The following is a 24,338-nucleotide window of genomic DNA, read 5'->3' on the forward strand; positions in this document are numbered from 1 at the left end:
ATCCTGAGGGGCCGCGGAGGGGCGGGCGCGCGCCCCGCGGGGGAGGGGCCGGGGAGGCGCGGGGGGAGCGCGGAGGCGGGGGAGGAGGAGGAGGCTTCTCCCGGAGGAGCCGGGCGGACCGCGCCAGAGTCACACTGAGCCTCACGGCGGCAGCAGCGGCGGCGGCGGCGGCGGCAGCAGCAGCGGCAGCAGCAGCAACAGGCGGCGGGCCCGGCTCGGGGGCGGAGGCGGCGGAGGGGCGGGGAGCGCGAGGAGGAGCGACGCGGCCCGCGCCGCCGCCTCTTCCCGCCGCATGGACGAGCACCTCAGCCTGCTGCGCTCACCGCCGCCGCCCTCCGCCCGCCACCGCGCCCACCCTCCCCAGAGCCCCGCGAGCGGCGGCGGCGGCGCCCACACCCTGGTGAACCCCGGCTACGCCGAGCCCGCCGCAGGCCCCGCGCTGCCGCCCGACATGACGGTGGTGCCCGGGGACCACCTGCTGGAGCCGGAGGCGGCCGACGGCGGCGGGGGCCCGCCGCAGGGCGGCTGCGGCGGCGGCGGAGGCTGCGACCGCGACCGCTACGAGCCGCTGCCGCCCGCGCTGCCGGCCGCCGGCGAGCAGGACTGCTGCGGGGAGCGCGTGGTGATCAACATCTCCGGGCTGCGCTTCGAGACGCAGCTCAAGACCCTCTGCCAGTTCCCGGAGACGCTGCTGGGCGACCCCAAGCGGCGCATGAGGTACTTCGACCCGCTCCGCAACGAGTACTTCTTCGACCGCAACCGGCCCAGCTTCGACGCCATCCTCTACTACTACCAGTCGGGCGGCCGCATCCGCCGGCCGGTCAACGTGCCCATCGACATCTTCTCCGAGGAGATCCGCTTCTACCAGCTGGGCGAGGAGGCCATGGAGAAGTTCCGCGAGGACGAGGGCTTCCTGCGGGAGGAGGAGCGGCCCCTGCCCCGCCACGACTTCCAGCGCCAGGTGTGGCTGCTCTTCGAGTACCCGGAGAGCTCCGGGCCGGCGCGGGGCATCGCCATCGTGTCCGTGCTCGTCATCCTCATCTCCATTGTCATCTTCTGCCTGGAGACGCTGCCCGAGTTCCGCGACGAGAAGGACTACCCCGCCGCGTCGTCGCAGGAGCAGTTCGAGGCGGCCGGCAACAGCACGTCGGGGGCGCCCGCCGGAGCCTCCAGCTTCTCGGATCCTTTCTTCGTGGTGGAGACCCTGTGCATCATCTGGTTCTCCTTTGAGCTGCTGGTGCGGTTCTTCGCTTGCCCCAGCAAAGCCACCTTCTCGCGAAACATCATGAACCTGATAGACATCGTGGCCATCATCCCTTATTTCATCACTCTGGGCACCGAGCTGGCTGAGCGACAGGGCAATGGACAGCAAGCCATGTCCCTGGCCATCCTGAGGGTCATCCGGCTGGTGCGCGTCTTCCGCATCTTCAAGCTCTCCCGGCACTCCAAGGGGCTGCAGATCCTGGGCCAGACGCTGAAGGCTTCCATGCGGGAGCTGGGCTTGCTCATCTTTTTCCTCTTCATCGGGGTCATCCTTTTCTCCAGCGCGGTCTACTTTGCCGAAGCAGACGACCCCACTTCAGGTTTTAGCAGTATCCCGGATGCCTTCTGGTGGGCAGTGGTAACCATGACAACAGTAGGTTACGGTGACATGCACCCGGTGACCATAGGGGGCAAGATTGTGGGGTCGCTCTGTGCCATCGCTGGTGTCTTGACCATTGCTTTGCCAGTCCCTGTGATTGTTTCCAACTTCAATTACTTCTACCACCGGGAGACAGAAGGAGAAGAACAAGCCCAGTACATGCACGTGGGAAGTTGCCAGCACCTCTCCTCGTCGGCGGAGGAGCTCCGAAAAGCAAGGAGTAACTCGACTCTGAGTAAGTCGGAGTATATGGTGATCGAAGAGGGGGGCATGAACCATAGCGCTTTCCCCCAGACCCCTTTCAAAACGGGCAATTCCACTGCCACCTGCACCACGAACAATAATCCCAACTCCTGTGTCAACATCAAAAAGATATTTACTGACGTTTAATATATGATACAAGTGACATGCTGTGCTCAGTATTGTGTGGAACGTGCCCCCTTGGTCTGTGTATGCCCTTGTTTTATACATTTCCAGACCATTCATCAAGGAAAGGACATGAAGAAGTGGAAAGCACACTTCATTTTCCCGCTCCCTACTGCTTCATACTGAAACAGGTGTCTGTTTTGCAAGTGGGCTGCATTCTCTCAGCTCTCCATTGTTTTCTCCCCCTCTCTCTAATATTGCAAAGAACAAACTTACTTTAAACTTGATTTCTAGTACACACCCTCTAAAACAAACAAACAAACAAACAAACAAACAAAAAGCAGCTGTACATCCTGGGAGGAAATGAAATTAAAGAACAGTTAGAGTAACCGCCTAACCTCAGAATTAAAAGACACTTGTTTCTTTACTAAGTAAAGCTGGCACGTACTTAAAGGATGCTTCAGTGTGATGGACTGTCCAACATTATTGAGTATTTAGTTCAATTGCCTACGCTGTGGATGTGTGGATGAGAAGTCTGATTAGAAAAATGACTTGTAAACCCACCGTGAGTTTCTTTGGTTTTTGACTGGGATTTCTTCTATTCGGAACCCCTCCCGGAATTTTAAAGATATATACAACTTTGAACGAAGGGAAATGCCTGAGATGTCCTGATCTGACTAATCGGTTGCAACTCTTTGGGGCTTGTTGAGCATTTCGAAAGGGGTAGACTAACAGATTCCTCTGAACTTCTGTGTGTGTGTTACAAGCAACATCTACCAAAGTGTAGAAACAGATGTTTTCAGCGCTGCTGAGAGAAACAAACAAAATTCCTAACGCGTCTGCGAGATAAGCTTCTGCAGTATCACAAGAAGATTAAAGTGGCAGACACTCCTTCCAGCGGAAGTTACTAATTCGGACCTGACTGATGCAGTTCCCATAGCAACCCATGTTTCCTGGGAAACCCGAAAAAGGTTGTCATGGCATCTCTTGCTCTGTAGCCCCACCCCCTAGCCCCTGCCGTTTCCACAGTAACCTTTCCAGATGGTTCCTACTTATAGGATGTCGGAAGGAAAACCACTGTTTGAATAAACCGCACAAATAAAGTTATGTCTGAGAATCTGAGGGTGATGAAATGAATCACAAAATGCGTTATTTTTTTACTACAGAAAATCATTGATATCATCTCATAATGATTGAATCGAGAAGGAAAATATTGCCTTTGGAACGTTAGATATACACCACAATGGGGCATGATTTGAATTCAATGCCAACAATTAGGCAATAATTTAAAAGGATGCTGTTTTCTTCCTCCAGGAAGTTTCAAGCCAACAGATGAAATTTAAAAGCAAATGTAAAAGCGTTCTGTACATAAGCATATGAAAGATCCAATCGGTGTACCTGAAACCTTACTGCGAGGGACCTTGAGACTTCCTCTTAAAAAAAAAACAAAACAAAAAAAAAAAACAAAACACAACTCCAGATCCCACAAGAGCACTTGAAAAGCTAAGTAAACTTTAAAAATATAAAGGATACACACTTTTTAACTGAGGGGATTGCAGACCATCAATAAAAAAAACACGGATGGGAAGTAACCAAATCTTGGGGAAATACCTGCAAGTTTCAGCCACACACCAGGGTTGCCAGAAGACACACAAAATCAGGTGAGCACTGTGGGGGTACTGAGAGCTCTCCCTCTTTGCACAGGGAACCAGGGAGATGCTGTTCCTGTTTGGGTTGGTGCTACTTGCAAACCCAGTAGTTTCATATTAATTATGTGCAAGTGCCTTTTAATGGTCAGTTACAACATCTTTTCCATGTGATTTCCCTTTTCTTAACTGTCCTTTGGTTTCTGTTGTCTGTGGCAAACGGATGGCAGGGGGGAAGTCATCACTCTATAGAATAACCTTCACCCAAACTGAAATGAAAATGATTCCATTCCTTCTACTAACCCTCTTGGCTACTGCACAACCTGTTTCCCCTTAAAAAAAGGATAAAAGGCAGAACCTACTGCTGTTGGATTATGGGCCCAATTTTAACTTACACAATTAGTCATACGCAGCAGTACGGTTCTTTTCAATAAAAAGTGGTTAAGGTTACAATATGGGTAACAAATGTGTTTAATGTCTTTTAACAAAACCATTTTAGTTTATATACATTATATGTATTATATGTTATACATTGTCCACAAGTATACATTGTCCACAATTGTTTCTTGATATTGATAGGGTATGACTAACTATTCTTAGAGTAAATTAGAGTAACCCTGGGTCTAAAACTCATATTTTCAGGTAGTCAGAAGCCTACTTACTTTATTGTTTGTGTATTTAAGACAGTGAAAAAGAATGAAGACTATATGAGGGGGAAGAGGAAGGAACAGACAAATAATAGAGGCAGGAAAAGTATATACATGTTCATTGCTTTCTCTGTACGTGCATGCAAATAGGACTCCTTTATCTAGTTTCCTTTGCTACTTGTTAGAGTTGCTTTCACCACTGATCTACCTTTTGATCAAACTCTTGGTGTTCTTAATGACCAGACATTCTTTTTGTGACCCATTTTGGTGGTAAACTGTTAGACACACTATAGTAATAACGTAAGAATGATTTTTGTGTCTGTTCTTAAAAGATCTGGACATGAACATGAACAAAGTGCAGTGACCCTTTATTCGTTTTTTTATTTGAAAATATAGAAACCTTGCTTTGTTCTGTGAGTAAATTATGGTTGTACCACAATTTTTAGAATTGTATGATTATTAATAGTAATATGAAGAAGACCTTTTTCTTCAATCCAGAGAAATAATGGCTTTTTGAATCATAACTTTGGCATAGTATAATTATGTTCTAGTTGCCAAACTAAAAGCTCCTTAAAAGGTATAGGTTCTATATCTTGACAAAGTTTTGGACACTAGTGTCTACCACAAAACGTAGCACTTTCTATGTATTCAGTACATATTTGACGAGTGAATGGCTCTAATCTTACATTAATGTTATTTTAAGGTTTTTAATGAAGTGATTTAAAGCACAGGCTCTGCAGTCAGACTGCCAGGGTTTGAATCCTGACTATGCTGTGTGACACTGAACAAATTACTTAACCTCTCTGTGCCTCAGTTTCCTTATTTGTAAACTGAGGATAAGAAATGGTACCTCATAGAATTGTGAATATTAAATGTTGATACAGGCATGATACTTAGAAAAAAATAATTGCATGGTATGCAGCAGAGATTTTGCCAAGAGATTACATTATTATTGTGATTGTTACTTACAAGCATTGTATAATTAACTACTGAGGTTTGCAAATGATATGACATACATAAATAATCAGTGTCTTCCTATTTACTTTCTGTGTAACAATAGTAATTACCATTTAATTACCATGTCCTGGATACTCTCAGCTCTGCAAGGTAAGTGGTATTCACCCCACTCTAGGAGGGGAAAAACGAGATGGCTATGGTTAAGTGATTTCCCAAAGACTTCCCAGCTAGCAAGAAACCCAGCTATGATTAAAGCCAGGTCCTTCTGGCCCCCAAACCCATGTTCCTTTTATTGGGTGACTTGAAAGAGATTGAGAAAATAAATTTCTTATGCTTTTAGGTTTGACTTCAGCCCATGTTACTAATTAATGAATTTCTGTAAAGAATATATCTCCAGAAACCTATTTTATGCAGTATATTGAAAATTAACCCTTTCTAAACATCAGATACTTTTAACCATAGGGATCAAGTATCAGGTATTTAAATTGAACAAAGAGATTGACTTTTCTAGTAATAAAAGATCACTTTCTTATATTATTGATTTGTCTGGATTTAATATTATACTCAGAAAGTATAATTAGTCATAGTAGTGATACCTGCCAGGGGAATAGATATTTTTCAGTTTTAAGATTAATTTTCTATTTTCATGTGCTTTAATCTACAATCGATAGTACTATGCAAATTGTTATTTTTTCCATCTCCTCATATTTTGCCTAGGTTACTGAAGAACGATGGCAGCAAGTAGTATAAATATTTTGACTCTGTCTTATTGAGAAAGGAGAAATTACTTAGAACAAAAGGATTGAAAGCACAAGGAGATTGCCAGCTCATTGAAATTTGTGACATGATTGCCTTACCTAATAACTCCATGGATCTTTAAGAGCATCTGTGCTCAAAGAAACAATAGAATATAATTTTGGCCCACATAATAGCTGTAGCCCCTTTTCTAAGGTCCTAAATCATTTAGAAAATGAAAATGGATAGTGATTTGGGCTTACAGCAAAATGCAAATGAGTCTAAGTCCACATATATCAGTCAGCTTTGCCAAACCACAGGCTTCACTGTTGAGCTCAGTGCACGTCTTAGATGTTGAAAAGTATACATATGTCTGTGTGTACAAAAGATTCATGAGAGGAGGTGTGACTGGAACAGGGCACATCCATCAACACCCTGGGAAAAAATGTACATACCCCACAGCTGGTGAATCCAGAGATGAAAATAACAGCATTGCTATTTATTTCCTTTATGGTGCTTTTAAGCTGATATCATACCAAATTTTAGTGCCCACCAACTATTATAACAAACAGCTACAAATATGAGGAGGCATTCTATCAGTTATTTCTGAATTTTGAAATAAAACTTCTGGGATTGAAATTTTAAATGCAGAGTATGAAGCAATTTAAAGTTATGGTTTGTTTATATGAAACTGGTGTTTACCTCTTTGGCATAAAATGTACTCAAGCAACTGCTTGAGCGATCGTATCTAAATTCAATATAAAATACCAATCATCTATTCCTTTGAGAACCATAACTATAACTTAATGACTTCTATACATTTAACATTTCAACATTTTCTATAGCAGTTCCAAGTCCTTCCCACCTCTCAGCTGTGAATAACCCCTCCCACTAAGAAATGCAGAGAAGTACACCTGCCCCTCCCCCATCAATTCGAAGACTTATGGAAACACTGTGAGATAGACGTGAGGAGCACAAGAATGAGACAGAGGATATTTAGGGATTGCATTTTAGGGTGGGGCTTTTTTTCCTTTTTCTTTTTCTTTTTCTTTTTTTTTTTTTTTTTAAATTATTTCACCTTTTGAATGAAGGAGGGTAAGACTGTTGCTTTGGTGCTACTAATTTTCTGTATTTTGTTTTATATATATTAATGAAGTCACTGAAGTCACTTGTTTTCTATAACTTGCAGGGAGTACTTGAAAACCTTCGAGAGAGGGCAAATCAGAAAAGGCAGGAAGAAGGAAGGGGAAGCCATGCAGAGCCCAAACCCTGGGCTATCATGACTCAGCTCCTAACCTCCTGCCAGAAAATGGCCATTGCTATAGAGTACATGATAATAATATTCTGTATATACTCACATCCACCTTGCAAATTTCATTTAAGCGATTCAGAGAGGTCAGGAAGTTCTCAAATATCTGTCTTCGTCTTCAGTGATGCTGCAAACTAATTTTGTCTTCAGAACTGTAAAGAAAAAACATTTTACAGAGAAACGTTTTTGTGGTTTTCCTCTTTCTCCCCCCTTTTTTGTACTGGATGTGTTTTTCCTTGCGTTTCAAATTTTGCACCATAAACCATCAAATACATTAAAGAGGAGATCTGGAAAAGAGGCTCCATCATTTCCTTGGGAGCCATTTTATTATTGCTGCAACCTAAAGCATGCAGAATAGGAGCTCTAGCCTGAAAAGTAAATCCTGGGATCCTGGTTGTGAGAAAGATGGCACTTAAATGTATGAAAAATGATGTTTCATCATGTCTGGAGAACGTCATGAATAAATATGGGCATGCAGGGCTCTGACTCTGCAGATCATGCCCCCAGCATGGAGGTTAGGAGTGGAGAAGAGCTTTTTCTTTTTCAGTGAGTCCCCAGCCTCACCCTTACCCCTTCCATCAGAGCACAAAGGCTCTTGGGAATCTCTTTTGAGATTCCCGCTAAATTTCTAGAATGAAAGCTAGCATTGCACTTGTGTGTTACATGTCAGTCAGCATTGGTTTTGTTGTCAAGTTTATTTTAAACTCCTGTTCTTTATGGAAATTCTCTCTGAATCCTAAAGTTCTTATTTTTATACACTTAAACATGTTCCTTAAATTAAACATATGATTTAATTTGGAAAAGAATCCAGTAAGGGTAATTTGTTATACACACACACACACACACACACACACACACCTCACCTGTTATTTTCTGTCCTAAGATATATTTACTTTCTGTCCAGAGATCTAAACCATATAAAATTGGTGAATTTCCAAAATACTGGCTTTCATTCATATGTGCTGCAGAGACATTTACAAAGCATTTTTATTTTTTTATAGCCTTGCTTAAGAGGCAGATTTATTGCCTAGTGTTCTCAATGTGTTTATTAATGTAATAGTAGATTCATATAAGTAAATACATTCAGTCTGTCACTGAGTTTAATCATTTCACTTCCTAAATACCCCTAAAAATAATCTACTTTTCTGCATCACTGTCACCACCACTTTAATCCACACTACTCTCCTCTCTATCCTGGGTAAATGCCAAGGTCTCTTGACTGGCCTCCTTACATGTCCTGTGGCCAGTCTGACCATTCTCCCCTGGTAGCCAGAAGAATCTTTTTGAGACTCAAATCCGATTACATCACCTGCCTCTACTTATAATTCTTTGAAGGTCTTTTTCTTGTTTTGGGGATAGAGATCCAAAGGTTTCACATAGCTTTCATGGCCACACATGATCTCTCTCAGCCCTGATCTTCATCCACTTATGGGATTAGTTCCCTTTCCCCCTTCATCTATGGGGATCTTTGCAGATGTTCCCACTGCTAGCCCCCTCCTCACTTTCTTAACTTCTATTTTTACTTCAATACTTCCAAGTTATCTCTCATGACTCTGGTTTTACCAATTCCCTATTTAGGGTACCCTTCATCAAATTTAAGGTCCCTTAAGAACCACCACTATTCGGGGCGCCTGGGTGGCGCAGTCGGTTAAGCGTCCGACTTCAGCCAGGTCACGATCTTGCGGTCTGTGAGTTCGAGCCCCGCGTCGGGCTCTGGGCTGATGGCTCGGAGCCTGGAGCCTGTTTCCGATTCTGTGTCTCCCTCTCTCTCTGCCCCTCGCCTGTTCATGCTCTGTCTCTCTCTGTCCCAAAAATAAATAAACGTTGAAAAAAAAAATTTAAAAAAAAAAAAGAACCACCACTATTCTATGTGCCATTAAAAAAAGAAGAACTGCCAATTATGAGGGAAAGTACCAGTGATTTTAAGGTACATCCTGATTTCATAGGTTCTCAAATCTGAAAAAGTGTGTCTTAGAATTAATTGAATATACGATGTGTTCTTGGCATGGCTGTCATTTTATATTTATTTGTGTTATATGATTAATCTATCTCTTCTATGAGAGCAGGGTATCACTCTTCGTTCATCATGGAATCCCTTACCATTCGCTCCCAAATCTGCTCCAAACACTTTCACCCCTGTCACTTCTGAAAGTGTACTTTTCAAGGTCATTGGTGACCTCTGATAGCTAAACCCAATGGTCATTTCTCAGTGCTTGTTTCATTTGACTCATCAGAAGCCTTTGGCACTGTGGAATACTTCTTTCCTCCTGCAAAGAATTGCTTCATTTGACTTTAGGACCCAACACTGTGTGTTTTTTCACTACCTCTCTTCTCTCTCCTTTTTAATCTCTTTTGCTGGTTCTTTCTCATCTCCCCTGAGTCTTCATGTTTGAGAGCCCCGTGGGCCACAGCTTAGTCCTTAGACTTCTTTCTATATCCCGTCTTACTCTCATAGCTTTAGACTATCTATATGTAAATTTCTCTCTCCCCCGCCTGGACCGTTCCCCTGAACTTCAGATTGCATTTCCAGCTCTCTACTTGACATCTTTACTTAGACATCTGATCTCTCAAACTTAGTATGTCCAAAACTGAGCTTCCCTGTCTTGCACCACCCTTGCCACCAATCCTGTCTCTTGCCCTTTTCCCCCTCTCTGTGACTATAACTTCAATCTTCCCATTATTCAAGCTAAAAAAATCCTTGGAATTATTGTAGATTCCTCTCTTTCTGTCATACCGCTTTTCCAAGCTATTGGCAAATCCTGTTGGCTCCTCTCTTAAAATGTTTCCGGAGTCTTACTTCTGCAACCACCCATTCTAAGCCATCATTATCTCTCACCTGGATTTTTTTTTTAAGTTTATTCATTTATTATTTCTGAGAGAAGGAGAGAGCACAGTCAGGGGATGGGCAGAGAGAGAGGGAGACACAGAATCCGAAGCAGGCTCCAGGCTCTGCACTGACAGCATAGAGCCGGACACGGGGCTCGAACTTAGTAACTGCGAGATCATGACCTGAGCTGAAGTCAGACGCTTAACTGACTGAGCCACCCAGGCTCTCCTCACCTGGATTTTTAGAGTACCCTCCTGACTGTACCCCATCCTTCATCCTTTCCCCTGCTGGAGTCTGTTCTCAATGTAGCAGCCAGAGAGAACCTTTTCAAACATTTGTCAGATCATGTCACTTCTTGGTGGCAAAACTCCCATCTGGCTCTCCATTTCCCGCAGAGTACACACTAAAAGCCCTCACGTGGCCTGCAAGGCTCTACCTTTTCTACCTACTCTTACCCTTACCCTTCTCACCTCATTTCTGACTCTTCTCCCCTTTGATCCTCTACAGCAGCTGTGCCGGCCTCCTTGCCCTTCCTCAAACACACCAGGCACGCTCCGCCTCGGGTCTTTGTACCACTGTTCCACTGCCTGGAACGCTCTAACATCTGATCTCTGCGTGGCTGGCTCCGTCAGCTCCGTAGCTGTCACTGCCTCAGTGAAGCCTTCCCCAGCCACTCTGTTTAAACTTGCAGCCCCCACAGCACTCTCCTTTAGCCTTTCTCTGCCTTGTATATTCCCTCCTCTAACATACTAGATATCTTACTTGCTTTTTGTTTATTGTCCATCTTCCTTTCCCTTCCATGAGCATAAGTGACCTTTGTCTTTCGTTGCTACTATATCCCCCAGGATCTGGAATATTGCCTGGAATAAAGTTGGTGCTTAATAAGTCTTTGTTCAAGGTAGGGATGAGAGGAAGGAAATTCCAATTTGAGTGTTTTTAAACTATAAGCAAAATTTTCGTGTTGTGTATCTGTGCTTCAGTCTATCACTGTGAGGCTTATACCCCTTATCATGCTTTTTTGTTTTTTTTTTTTATTTTTTAACATTTATTTTATTTTTGAGAGAGACAGAGACAGAGCACAAGTGGGGAAGGGGCAAAGAGAGAGAGAGAGCGCGCGCGCGACAGAACTCGAAGCAGGCTCCAGGCTCTGAACTGTCAGCACAGAGCCTGACACGGGGCTTTAACTCACGAACCTCAAGATCATGACCTGAGCTGAAGTCAGACACTTAACTGACTGAACCACCCAGGCGCCCCCTCACCGTGCTTTTTTGGATAGAATTTCTAATAATTGGTTCACTGGGGAGGGCTTCCGTTTGGTAGAACATGCTCCAGTAGGTTTTATCCACAAAGTACTACCCAGTTGTGGGTAGAGTTCCTTAACATAAATAATTTAAATATAACATTATAAGAGATATCGCTCCTAATCACCATGGCTACCTAGAGTTGGAATGCTTCACAGAGACTGTGTTTCCTACCCTAGCCGGCAATAAAATGCTGTTTATAAATGACACTCAACATATATTTGTTGACTGATTGGCTTACATAGTATATTAAAAATCAGAACACGTAAGTGATATCTATAGGAACTTACCTATCCTGCCAACATTCTAAGAAACCTTTCTGTAAGTTCACTCTTGCTTTCAGTTAATGGTGAGTCTTAATATATCCATGGGATTTCCATTACTCTGGAAGCTGATTAAATAAGGCATTAGATATTTCATCAGTGAATCACCTTGAAGAATTACATTACTGTAGTTGTGACCTTACTGAGTAAAATAATTGCTTTTACAAAGTAAATTTTGATGTAATTGTCAAGTTATATGGTAGGCTCACAAAAATCGGTTATTTTTTTAAAGGGACTTTTTCATATATGAAAGAGAAGATGGGGACATTGAATCCAAGAACAGTAAGAGCAGATTCTCCGAGTGACTGTTATTTTTTTTTAATGTTTATATTAATTTTTGAGACAGAGACAGAGCATGAGTGGGGGAGGGGCAGAGAGAGAGAGGGAGATACAGAATCCGAAGCTCCAGGCTCTGAGCTCAGCACAGCGCCTGACATGGGGCTGGAACTCACAGACAGTGAGATCATGACCTGAGCCGAAGTCGGACGCTCAACCGACTGAGCCACCCAGGCGCCCCTCAGAGTGACTTTTATAGTGGCAAAACATAGGTCATTTCTAAATAAAATAGGTGAGAGGCACCGGTAGTAGTACATGTTGGTACTGGGAAATTCTTAGAAGCTTTGGAAAACCAAGGTGTGTAGTATGGAATTACTGAGTCTAAATGAAAGCGTTGCTGTAAAGGAGTACCGCAGAGTTGAGGTAATAGCATTGTGGGATTTTGGGTAATCTTGTAACAGAGGCACTTCCCTGTGTAGTAGGAAATGGGGACTCTCCAGATATGAATAGAAGGGAACTTTTTCCACACTGCTCCTGGATTTGCTCTCCCTGGATTTCTCAGGCACATCCGACCGGGACTTGACTAGGTGTTGCCTCTGTACCTCTACACGGAACAATTTCCTCACGAAACATGTCCCTAAATTAAAGAAAACTGACGTATACGCTTCAGATTACATATGGAGACCAACAGAAGACAGAAACTCTGTTTGCCTCCATCACTTTATATAATGAAGCTCACAGAGGACAGAGATCATTTCTTTTCTGAGGGCACATTGTCAGGACTTTTTAAAGGAATGACACAAAATAGAGGATTGGAATGAGTAATTTTCATTTCTTATTTTTTCATGTTTTTTTCTGCTTTGAAGAATTATTGTTGATATATATATATAGTATATATATTAACATAGTGTATATTAACCTGTACAGGTTAATATAATACTAAGTTAATATTATATATATTATATAATTATTATATAATATATATTTATTATATAATTATTATATAATATATATTATATAATTATTATATATTATAATATAATATTATATATTTATTATTATATTATATTATATTATATTATATTATATATATTGTTACATATAATTATATATTATATAATATATATTATATATTATTATATAATATTAACCTAGTATTTTATATATATGTGTGTGTGTGTGTGTATATATATATATATATATATATATATATATATATAAAATATTAACCTAGTATGGGTTTTTACTGGATTTTCTGTTAAAAGCTGGAATGGCCAAGGTATTAGACATTATAAGCGGCAGCCTCACATACCATTACATTTTATATTTACCTCATGTATGACTACAGGACAAAAAAAATTCAGGTATTCACCAACAGATTACCTCTGTAAGAAATTATAATAAAAAGTATGTTAAACAAGAGTGACACTGTCCTGGATTTCAAAAGGTAGTGGGTGACTAAAAACCACAGACAAAAATAGTTTCTCCAGGGAAGAACTGTGTTTGAATTGCTTTACACCTGTATTCTATAAATCTTTCACCAGCAACCATTTTAACTTATTCTAAAAATCAATTTATTTTCCTAGGTCACAATGGGATTTAAGGATATTTATTATTAGCAGACCTAAATATTGCTGTGATTACACCTCACAGCTCATTTTCCCATGACTTTCCAGATTTTTGACAAAACTCATGTCTTTTTCAAATTTTTTTAATATTTATTTTTGAGAGAGAGAGCACAAGTTGGGGAGGGGCAGACAGAGACAGAGAGACACAGAATCCAGAGAGGCTCCAGGCTCCAAGCCGGCAGCACAGAGCCGGACGCAGGGCTCAAACTCACAAACCACGAGACCATAACCTGAGCCGAAGTCAGACACTTAACCAACTGAGCCACCCAGGTGCCCCATCAAAGCTCATGTCTTAACACATTAGCAACTCTAATGACTGAGTTTAAACTTTTTTTGCTTGCCAAGAGTACATAATTTCCAAGAGGCCAATCAGAGAATTATGCATAATTGAACAAGAAAATTTTCTAGTCCTTTGGCTAAATCATTACCATTTGGTTGGCAGAATTCATAGAGCTTGTTGGTGTGCAGCCAACTCTAAGTTATTTAATAGATGTCAAAGTATAAACACATAAAAACAAAGTTCCCATAAAATAGAATGATTGTAACCCTTTCCTCATGAAATACAAATTAGTAAGGCTAGCAGTTAGGTAAGTTGGGTTTCTGTACCTCTTTTGTTTAGGCCTTGGTGGAGATATTAATTACTTTTTCACAAGCTTGATAATTACAGAAATTTGACTGTTCTTATCCTCTTTTCTTGCTTCTTTTTTTAAAAAATTTTTTTACATTTATTTTTGAGAGACAGAGAGAGAGCACAAGTGGGGAAAGGGCAGAGAGAGAATGAGACACAGAATCTGAAGCAGGCTCCAGGCTCTGAGCTGTCAGCACAGAGCCCAATGCGGAGCTCGAACTCACAAACCGTGAGATCATGACTTGAGTCGAAGTCAGATGCCCAACTGACTGAGCCACCCAGGTGCCCCTCTTGCTTCTTATGTTAAATCATTTATTTGGTCAAATATCATCAATTATAAGTCACCATTTTCTGTTATACTTCCTTTCCCTGTTTTTGTAGAGTTGATTTTGATACCTAAGTAAGCCCTTCAACCCATTTCTTAGCCACTAATGTAAACATGATTAGCATCCAAATATCACTTTGATTTCTTGTTTCTGTTAAATTGCAACTCCCTCCACCCCTACAGTCTATTAGGATGCCGAGCTATACCTTACTTATTTAATAGTCCCAAGAGCCTTGAGGCAGGCACTGACACATGAGGTTTAAAAAAAAAAAAAGGCTGAACCTTTCATATAGAAAGGATGTAAATAGTAGCAAGACAAGACTAGCTTAATAGAACCATCTCAAGATAATGAAAGCTACAGTAGCATTGAGCAGAAACTAGGCACTTAGGAAATGAAATGGATGCCAGATCATTCATGTTACTTGTAATTTCTTGTAATTGGTAGTCATTACTAGCTATTAGACCATTGTAATTTTCAAACGCTCATAATGAAAATTAAGAATACTGTGATGCAAGAGTGTACTCTTGCTATTTGGCCAAAGATTAGTGTCAAGAAGTTCTCTCTTTCATGAAGGATGATCCAGTATAATCCAGGCCAATAAAGAAAACTTTTCATTAAATGATGCCAAGTACACAGTAGGCATATGATATTGGGTTTTGTGAGTTGATGATTCTTCCACAAAAAGCACATTCAAGTTCCAGATCAACACTGGTAGGCATTTGCCACTGGATTTCAGATACCTGCTAAAACCAGGAGTATGTATGGGAAATAATCTTCTCCTTCCCTCCCTCCCGCTGCAACCCTCACTCCTCCACCCCCTTTCCAGAACCCTGAGCATGGGATTTCCATTCACTTTAAAAGAGTTCTCATCTTAAGTTACAACAGTAGGATATACAGCCAGGAAAGAAACAAACCCTTGGAAGTACATTGAGAAAATTAATACATATATTTTCTTTAAAAACAGGCACTCGGAACCTTTCAGATGGTTGTAAAGGTGAAGATAAATTTTTATGTTGAAAAAGCAAACAATCACATTGGTTTAGACTACATTTCGAAGTGGGTATTAATAAGGATAAAAGGGGGGAAAGGGTGCCTGGGTTAAGCATCCTACTCTTGAACTCTTGATTTTGGCTCAGGTCATGATCTCATGGTCGTGAGATTGAGCCCCCGCCACCCCTACATTGGGCTCTGATCTGGGCACGGAGCCTATTAAGATTCTCTCTCTCCCTCAGCTTCTTCCTCGCACACACGCTCTCTCTCATAGATGATAGATAGATGGATGGATAGATAGATAGATAGATAGATAGATAGATAGATAGATAGTACCTGTGTCTATTTTTGTAGATAGATAGATGTAAGGACAAAAAGCTCATAATTTCAGCATACTCTGAAACTTCTTCTAATAGATAGTACCTGTGTCTATTTTTGTAGATAGATAGATGTAAGGACAAAAAGCTCATAATTTCAGCATACTCTGAAACTTCTTCTAATTTATAAATTAAGTGCTTTTGATAAGTTTAGAAAATTAAATTGGTTGAACTTTTCAGGGTACCTGCAAAAAACCCCAAATTTTGAAAAGTATAATGAATAGAATATTTTATATTGACATAAAGTCTATAATTTTTTTTAAAAACTAAAAACACAGTAAATTATTGTGCTTACTCTGTCCAACAGATACCTGAAGAGTCCCACATAGAGAACTGTATTGCTGCACGGACCAGTAGGATCCTCATTTTTAAATTGCCTACATCAAGAACGCTGTGTTGGTCCTGTCGCTGATGGGCAGTGATCTGTCTGCCAGTGCATATTTTTGTTTCAGTTGACATTAAATAACATGTCTCTAATAAATGCTTTATATAAAGGAAACAGCTCTAAAGCTGGAGGATTCTCTTCGAATTGTGTGCAATATTAAAGATAGTGATAGATGAAGAAGAACATTCGAAAATATTAAGGGATCATTTCAACCTTTTGACATTTTGGTGAAATTGAATCACTCAAAAACTAGTCAGTACTGCTGATAAAGAAAACCTAAATGTTTGTTTCCAACAAGCCAACTGGTACTGTTTTCTTCTTTCAGTTAATCACTGGACTGTGTTGAATCATGAGATATAGTAATGTTATCTTCTGTGTTGTGGCTTATGTGCAACCTTATTTGTGAAGGCGTGTTTTGTACCAAAGGCTCTCCTACATAGATTGGCCCATTTACACATAAATAAGTGAAATCTACACTGTGCCCAGATGAATGGTGTTCAAGACAGACTGGCCTAAAAGAAATGTGCCTTGCTTGATTCAACATCCTTTTATTTTTTTGACTCAAAATGATAGATTTGCAAATTTGTCTCGTAGGTAGGTTTTAGCTGAGCATAAATTTAGAAGTATATTAGTACTTATGTTTAAGTTGTCTATTTTAGCTAAAATTTTAATATTTGGTTATAGTTTTCAGCAGTTCATAGATATTATAATCACTCAGTTTAGTTTTCGTATGATGTTTGGTGTGGTGAGACAAAGCACATTCTTAAAGATATATTATAATATTTCATCTAATGTATAGAATTTCCTTCAAAATTGTACCTGTAAAAGGTTTCTTGACTCATCCTCTATTTTTATAAGTTATTCCTTTAGAAATGGAACTTTTTTCAATAAAATAAGCAAAGTTTTAGTTGGAAAAGAGATTTAGGAGGTCATGAAGATGATTTCCCTTTTGGGGACATTTCACTTCTGTGCCATTATTAATGTATTTACTGTGACATTTCAGCAGAATGGTAGCTATTTGTATATTATTTAATAAGCCTTATGGAAAGTCAAACTGTGAACATTTGGTATAATGAAGACTTTTTTTCACTTTCATATTTTATTTTTGAGACATACCTGAGCAAATGCGTAAATAACCAATTTCCTGTTACTCAAATGCATAGCGACGCTGTTCTAATAAGAGTGCTTGTAGAATTTTAATGATATCAAAATATTTCAGTAGCAAAGCCAAGATTATAATACTTTTTGATGCCATGTAAAAGGAAATACAGGTGATGAGTTTCATTGTTAATATCTAAGAATCGATAACTAAACAATCTTATACCTGTTAGCAGCAAAGGATGTAGGAGATAAAATCCAGGTAATTTTCTTTGAGTCAATGCCTACAATGAATTTTGCACAATCTGCTGATAATTCTTCTGTGGTCAAAATTTTGAGACCAGATTACTCTCGGGAAAAGTGAAGTAAGTGACTGATAAGTATCTCAGATTTGAGCTATGTGAACCTCCCAACTGAATGATTTGTAATTAAAGTGAAAACATAGCCAAAGCCACCACCATGTTTTTGTTCTGTTAGCGCACATAGAAGAGACGCTGGCCCAGAGAACTGTCAATCCATTCCAGCCACCTAATACTCATAACTGATGTTCACAGACTTGTCAGCGGTTAAAGTAATTCACATCAACTATTGGGATGATTGAAACAAACCAATTAAAGGTCCTATAAGGGGTTTTAGACATTCACATGTTTTAGTAAGGATCGGTAGGCATTACAAAAATAGACACAGGTACTACCTTCAGGAAACACCAATGACACAACTTTATTATGTATACTTAATATCATATCTGCATTATTATTACAGGCCACGGTTTCAAATAAAGACAAAACCTGGACTTAGAGATAAAAGCACAAAATGGCACCAGATGAGTAAACTGTCATATCTGATATGGTTCACCAAATGTGTAGTAAAAATACAGTATTGATGTAGATATCATGAGACCAGAGGTCTTACCCACTTTCTACCTGTGGGACCCTAGATAAGTCACTTACTGTTGCTAGGCTACAGTTTCCTAAATTGCAAGGTGGTTGTGCTGGGTTAAATAATCCCCAAAGCCCATTCTCAGCCCCCAAATCCTCATTTATACACATTTGAAAAGTCTTTGAAGAATACTTAAAGTACTCAGATTTTTCTTACGCATCTCCAAAGGAAAGAGTAAATTGAAATAAGATTTAAACCTTTAAAGTGTCATAAATATACCATTCTTCAAATTGATTGTGAGAAGAGGAAATAGGATGTTTTTTCTCCTCTAAGAATTGTCACTGGCCTACAATGGGATCATGAAAACGTAGAAAACCCACTGTGCGGAATGGAAACAGATTAATGAAATAGCTGCAAAGGAAGAGGAGGTTATTTGTTCAATTTAATTAGAACTTAATGTGATTTGAAATTACATATGAAATGCTAAAAACAGTTCCAGAGCTGTACTGCACACTCAACATTATAATCCTGGACTAGAAAGTGGGAAAAGGTTGGAAGGATGGGGATGTTTGCCTTATGATCTGTTGATTTTTTTTTTCCCCACAAGAAGCAGTTTGGTAGAGCTTAAGCAAGTGTCTTTGCTTTAGTGCTGGCTCTGCTAATAATTTATGTGCCCTAGGAAAGTCCCTTTGACTTCTCTGAGCCCTAGTTTCTTTATCCGTGCAATGAAGACTTTAAATTTAGTAATCTGTACGTTTTTTTATATCTTTGAAAATTCTATAATGTTTCCAGAATATTCTGATATGCACATACATGTTGCTCCTCTCCAGGCACTAAGAGGCCACAGATCTCTGTTCATATGACTGAACAGACTACAAATCCAAACGTTCATATTTCTAATTGACCTCAGCAAGACATTAAAAAATGTAACTTTTAATTTGGACCATGGCTTAACTATTGTGACTTATCATTTCATCCTTGAATGGTGGGTTAGTTACTATATAAACAAAGTTTCTGTGCAAGTGAATCTTCCGTTTAAATCTTTGTAGCTTAATAAACACTTAGCAAACCAGAATTAAATATATTATGCTTGCCAGTGAACTGTAGCTGATTGCAAGGTGCGTTTTTGTCACATTAAAAAGGTAACGCCGTTTTTGGTCCCAGAATTCAAATGACTATAATTTGAAATAATATTCACAAAATGTTGTAGACTTTTGTGAATACAAAAGAGGCCTGATGGAGCCATGTTGTAATTAGTTTTGCTCAGGAGTGAGAAACGAAATTCAGGGATAACCCAGACGCTTCTGTTTGGCTTTTGTGGACAGTTGGAAAAAGAAGGGTTATAGCTTTTGTACAACATAGATAAGAGATAATTATACCCATTGAAAACCAAGAGTATATTCTGGTTGCTGGTTTTATGGTAGAAAGAGATTAGGATATAAAGATGCTAAAATATGGACGCTAGGGAAATTGTTAAAATGATAGCAGTCCATTTGAATAATCCAGAAATATTTTGTCATAACGAGATTATTTGTCCAGAGGTTTAGTCTTATATCCTTCCATTCAGAAAAGGGGGCAGTTTTTAAAGGCCTCTATCACAATAGGAAATGTATATTTTGACTAGCCGAGCAATTCATTAAAACATTTAATCTGATAATTTTTGGTCTTGTGAATCTGAATTTTCACTTTAGGTGTAATTGAGTCTCTTATATATTCGTGTTAGTGATATTTGTGAAAAATAACTTTATCCATTTTTTTTAAAGTTGACGAAATTTGCTCAATGGTGATTCTATCAAATTGTGTTCATATTGTATCTTGCAACAATTTGTGAACTGACCATACAGAAACAAACCATAGTAGTATCTCTTCTGGTGAATTGTATCCATGGTGTGATCTCTTAATGCTGGGTTTGGGGCGGGAAGGTTAAGTATTTAGTTGACTTAAAACTAATTGTCAAAGTGTTTTTAAAACTGTAGGACTATAAACCAAATAGGAATATACTCTTCTTTTGTTCAGTGTAGACCATTTTTGGAACTACCCCATACAATGACATAATTTGGGGTAAAAAGTTCCTCTATATGTATACAAGGGAAGGCAAACAGTGTATGTAGTATTTCCATGTAGTATGTTAAATGTAATAATAACAATAATCCATTTCTGAAATCGTATACGGATAGTAATTATGCAGACATCCAAATATGATTTTTTCATAGCAACGTCTAACATTTGTTTATCTCATGCTTTGCAAAGATCATTCACATCTTATTTAATCTTTAAAATATCCATATGAAGTAATAATAGCATCTGAAGTTTAGAGATTAACCAACCAGTGGAAAGATCAAGTGACTTGTTCAAGACCATATGGCCATCAAATGGCTCCAAATCTCATTTTCTTTACACTGTTCTCCCTTATGTTATTTTGCCATTAGCTGTAAAACTGTAGCTGAAATCTAACTCTACATGATATGTTGGGAAATTTCAGAGTTGGAGAACGAGGCATTTTTTGCTATTAACAGACCTTGTTAGATACTTCCAAAAGAGAGTCCTCCCACAGGGTGATAGCCAAACATTTTCCATCTAGAACATAATTAAGTCCACCAACCCTGATCATAGACACCAAATCCACGTGTTGTCATAATGTTAGACAGACAAGTTATCTTCTTCCCTAGCTTTCTAATTTCCTTTTTTTTAAAAAAAAAAAAAAGTCTACCATAGTAACTGACTTCTGAACAGTTGAAAGAAGCAATAACCCAAGAAATGGCCAACATTCTGATTCAGAGAAAACGTACCATCAGACCAACCACTGTAACCAATTTTCAGCCCACTGTCTTTCGTCACATGTATGCTGTGATTAGCAGAGGACAGGGAAGGAGGAGAGGATAGAAAAACTGTCTTCATTTTAAGAAAACTCCTTATTCTAACTATTCAAAAAATTGGTTATCAAATATTAGACTACAGGATTAATACCTGCAATCTAATACATGTTCAAATACATGGTAAAGTTCATCCCCATATTTAAAAAGTAGGTAATTTCCCTGATAAAATCTGATGACTGCTCAGATTGAATATAGAGAAGATTCATGTGTTAATTCATGACATAATACAACATTTTTATTCTTTTTCTTTAAACAACAGAGAGGCACTGTTAACTGCTTTCCCTTGTAAATCAACAGTCTGTGATACTTTCTGTACTTTTACTCACTAGCAATGCAGTGTTACTGTGCATAATTAAGTGGAACATATGCTATACTATATCAGAATTTAAATTTTGCTAACCTTAAATTTAGTTCTCTTTATCAAACAGATAAGTCAATCAAGTATTATTTTGTATGGAATGAAATAATCATTCTCAAATAATGACGTAGTAACAAATAATGGAATTCTGAATAGAATGTAAAGTCAAAACTTCTTTTCTATATTCGTCTTCCTTTGACATTGAATTGTGTTCACTTACCACTTATTAATGTAAAGTTTAAATAAGTTTTTATGCCGTGTTCTTGGATGTTCTTGTCATAATACATTCGAGCCTTCTGTTAAGTAAATACAGTAAATACCTGTGAGTTGATTATGTGATATTTTTATCTGACCCATTTTTAAAAATTTGTCGTCGTATTTAAAGTATTTTCATGGCAAATGTTATGTGCGGAATTCAATAAAATACCCCCCAAAATCCTGTTACTCATATTAATTAGCTCCAACTTCTTTCTTTTCTCTCTCCACCTGCCTTTTCTCGTTTTGGTTTTGCAAAACAGGAAACATCAAAACCCGAGCTGTTGTTAACAGCTTAAGTATCACCTATCTTTGCAGACAGTTCTGTGTCTTCCTCCATGACTTGGCAAGTCTTTTGGATGCCAACATTGCCCAGGTTTCTTCCGTTGCTCCCTGTCTTACATTGTTGAGGGCCCAGAAAAATCTCAGGGAAGAAGAAAATTAGTTGTAATAAGTATGTACCTTCATACTTGGTGTCAGTTATATGGGAAAATTGAAGCAAATGTCTGAAGGTGGATACAAAGATGACCCTGCTCTCAGAGAGCTTATAGTCTAACAACGGGGGAGGGTAGAAGTCTCATTATTAGACCCAGAAGAGTCAAGTGTTAAATAAGGGCATTTTGTTTTCCGTATGTATTCTCTATTATGTCCAATATTTTTTTGTCCCGGGACAGACTGTAATTTCTACTAATCAGCCCGTACATACCCGTTGTTCTTATTTTGTGCTCAGCAATGTGGATCCTAATTCTTTTTCCTAATAGCAGCTAGTTACTCAAATGTGTTTGTGCTTTTGGAATGTCAGCACATGCTGCATCACCAAAACAGAGGCCCTCTTGTTTCCATCTGGAATTTTACTTTGTCTAAAAAGAAAAAAAAAAAAGTGCAGATTTAGGCTGCCTTCTACCTGTAGTAATTAGAACAAAACATATTTTTCTAAGTCTCCGGTTGATACAAGAAATAACTGTTTCTGAGTTTTCTGGTCATGCAAATTTGGTGGTAGATTTCCACGAGCCATAATTTGTATTTCATGTTTAGGAACTAAATCTTTAAATCCTTTGCGAACATTTACAGAATGAATTAAGAGATACGGGATTACAAATAGCCTCTTAGAACCATGCCTTCCTCCAAGAGAATTCTCTTCCTCCGAGAGAATTCTGTTGGACTTAGCAGAAACAAATTAGTACATAATTCTCACTGCTGTACGCCTTCTATGGGCTGTGGGGTATGTATGGGCCCACTCAATCCTCAGCTCACCCTTCTGTACTTTCTTTTATATTAGAACCTTTATCAATATTGTGCCTTTCTCTCCCTTAGGCCCATTGATCATGTATTTAGAAGTTCCATTAATCGCAGCCAGATGGGGCACATTATTATTATTTTTCAATCCTTCTGGATTCACTCTGCATGATACCTGATAACTTGAGTCATGAGAGGAGAAAAAGCCAAATGGAGAACTCCGTCCTCTGGGGACAGTACTGTCTTTTAAAATCTAAGGTCAGTGAAATCATTGTTCTGGAAATGAAGCCACAAGAGGAGGGACAAAGCAAATAACCCAGAAATCTGATTTCAAAGCGCACCACTGTCAGGGAAATGAGTGTGTGTGGACCGTCCCTCACCCGTGTCTGGTCCAATTTGGCAAAATAAACGCCTTCAGATGAAGATAAAGAACACAGGTTGATTCATGGGCACCATCTCATTAGCCTTTACGATGTTGGTGAGACGTAGATGCCAGGTAGCCCTGGTTTAATTTATACCTATTCTGCTAGCCATGAAAACAAACATTTCCGCGTGACCTGAGTCTGAAAGCAATCAGGCACCGCGTGAGGGAAGTTAGAGGGCCGGAGAGGGATCAGGAAGCCGAGCTAAATGATGTTAACCGCACCTGATGTCTTCAGTGTTCATTTGGTTTCTCCAGAGAAGCTGAGGAACTCAGCAGAGGAAAATGCTTGTGTTGCCTTCTGGTTTGTGGTGATGGAGACGGAAGTAATTTGGAGAGAGAGGGGCAATCTCTGGGGGCAATTTATAAAGCTGTTTGAACTTTATATGTCTAGTCTTGAGAAAGTAATGAGTTTGTGATTTTAATATGCCTCTCCCTGCAGGCACTGTCTGTGCCCGCGGGAATGCTGTGCGCTCAGGCCAAGCTCTCATCATGTGTAGTACCCCCAGAAGGAACCTAGCAAACAGTACTCCGAGGCCATGCTGTGCATGTATGTGCAGTCAGACAGGATTAGACAGCTCCACGGGGCACACTGCACAGGCAGCCCACATCTCTGGAATGCCTGGCATATGAATTAAGGGGCCTTTACAATATTTATGATATTTTAAGAATAGATAGAGCATATATATCACATATATTTATTTAAAAACAATCTGTAAAATCTGTAATCTGTAAAATCAGCAGAGGAGGTACCCTCACACACTTTGCAATGAAGAAACTACACGCATAGTTGTGCAATTTGTTTAAGGTGGTGCGGTCAGGAAGCCCTCTTGCCTTAAAGTGAGACCCCAA

At 39.8% G+C, this 24,338-nt stretch overlaps 1 protein-coding gene across 3 annotated transcripts; it reads left to right on the plus strand.

Annotated features, from left to right (window-relative positions):
• Positions 1-207: 207 nt before the first annotated feature.
• Positions 208-23,494, plus strand: KCNA3 (potassium voltage-gated channel subfamily A member 3). Of its 3 annotated transcripts, XM_047084060.1 has the most exons (3): positions 208-2,979; positions 3,323-3,669; positions 16,286-22,028. In XM_047084060.1, exon 1 carries the CDS (start codon positions 293-295, stop codon positions 2,030-2,032), a length of 1,740 nt encoding a protein of 579 aa, XP_046940016.1. In that variant the 5' UTR covers positions 208-292; the 3' UTR covers positions 2,033-2,979; positions 3,323-3,669; positions 16,286-22,028. The 3 variants fall into 3 exon arrangements, with proteins under 3 accessions (XP_046940016.1, XP_046940017.1, XP_046940015.1); XM_047084061.1 differs by lacking the exon at positions 16,286-22,028 and adding an exon at positions 23,144-23,494 and having other exon boundaries at positions 208-3,669; XM_047084059.1 differs by having other exon boundaries at positions 208-3,669.
• Positions 23,495-24,338: the final 844 nt, after the last annotated feature.

The sequence above is a fragment of the Lynx rufus genome, unplaced genomic scaffold (genome assembly GCF_022079265.1).
Source record: "Lynx rufus isolate CCGP_SWC_20201006 ecotype Redwood Valley unplaced genomic scaffold, mLynRuf1.p SCAF_2, whole genome shotgun sequence".
Taxonomy (NCBI): domain Eukaryota; kingdom Metazoa; phylum Chordata; class Mammalia; order Carnivora; family Felidae; genus Lynx; species Lynx rufus.